General features: G+C 36.9%; 1 protein-coding gene across 1 annotated transcript; it reads right to left on the reverse strand.

The window, feature by feature from the left end:
• Positions 1 to 2: 2 nt before the first annotated feature.
• Positions 3 to 1,194, reverse strand: LOC110035658 (probable amino acid permease 7; the record flags this gene model as incomplete). The annotated part of the gene is given in 3 exon segments (XM_020739926.1): positions 3 to 237; positions 526 to 753; positions 881 to 1,194. Coding segments are annotated over 3 exon segments (777 nt in total), but the record flags the coding sequence as incomplete, so codon positions are not given.
• Positions 1,195 to 1,394: the final 200 nt, after the last annotated feature.

Consider the following 1,394-nt stretch of genomic DNA (forward strand, 5'->3'; position numbering starts at 1 on the left):
ACAGAAGCTAATGGCTCCAAGCAGTGCCAGCACCTGATTGAAGTATGGGAAGCCCAATGCAAGCCCTGTAGTTGATGCAACGTAGAGTGTTCTAAAAAAGATTCGGAACAGATTTATTCTAAAGGATGGTAGGAATGGAAGATGAATTCTGTGGAAGCCATTCGTCAATGTCCAGCTCGATGGAAGTTTTTCCGAGAACTGTTGCTCAAAAAATGCAAAGATTGGCTGGCTGAATACCTGAGTTGAAACATAAAAGACATTGTTAGTAAGAGATTAAGATATTGATTGCAGAACAGGAATTTTTAATGTTAGTATTAAAAAGTACAGAATGAGAGATATAGATGAAAGAACCATGGATTTTGATTTCTAAGCAAAACTTAGCAGGGAAAACCAAACAGCTATAAGAGAAGCTAAGATTCCTATTTTTTAGGGACAAAAATTATTTCATTGCAAAAAGAACTGCGTTGAATCTTGAGGTAACTTCAATATGGATATCTTCAGCCAATATTTTAAGAATTACATTACCTGATAGCCTCCAATCAGGTGAAGTATGATGCAAGAATTGGCTAAGTCTACGAGCCAGTATGGTTCATAGAATCCAAATCCAGTTAAGAGATTTCCTGGGGTATCATCACCAAAGGCGGCATAGCCAAAGCATCCACAGCAGAGATAGAAGAAGGTGGTGATGATGATGGACGCCATGGAAGCTTTCTTCATTGTCTGGTGTTCTTGAGGTGGAGACTTCAAAGTATCCTGCATTCAATGAAAATTTTGGATAGAGTTCATTCTCTTGATATACGGCAGGAAGACGCACAACTCATTAGTTTTTTAACAAAATTTTCTCTTTTGTTTAAGCCAGATAGGAGTTGCAGCATTTTACTTGTATTTCTATGACAATTATAGAGTATGGATAAGCAAATGCTACGTCCCCAATGGCTTGGGAAACTTTCCAGACTTTCTGTGCTGTAGATGCTGTGTGAACCCCACCAATCCCTCCATTTATCCTTCCATTACCTGGGACAGAAGTAGCATTAGAAAAGCGTAATGTGCTGCACACAAAGTCATGTTTTATGTTAAACAAAAGTACATGTTCACAAAAAATTGATATTTGAAAGGACTGCTCTTTCTTTTGGCTGTGAGATAAGGGCCTTTTACCAAAACAAATTCTAGCCAGACCACCTTTTATTGGTTTGGCTTATATTCTGCATTAATTATTGAAAACCAATCTTTTGGAACAGTAGCTCTAAATTTTATGATGAGATCCATACGAAATCATCATCTTACTTGCCGACACTCTCTATGATCAATCAAATCCCAAACATACTAGCTCATATTTATACGCGTGAAAATCATTATTTAATTTCATAAGACGCATTAAAAGTATAACTTCAATA

This window comes from Phalaenopsis equestris, unplaced genomic scaffold, assembly GCF_001263595.1.
Source record: "Phalaenopsis equestris unplaced genomic scaffold, ASM126359v1 Scaffold198858, whole genome shotgun sequence".
Taxonomy (NCBI): Eukaryota; Viridiplantae; Streptophyta; class Magnoliopsida; order Asparagales; family Orchidaceae; genus Phalaenopsis; species Phalaenopsis equestris.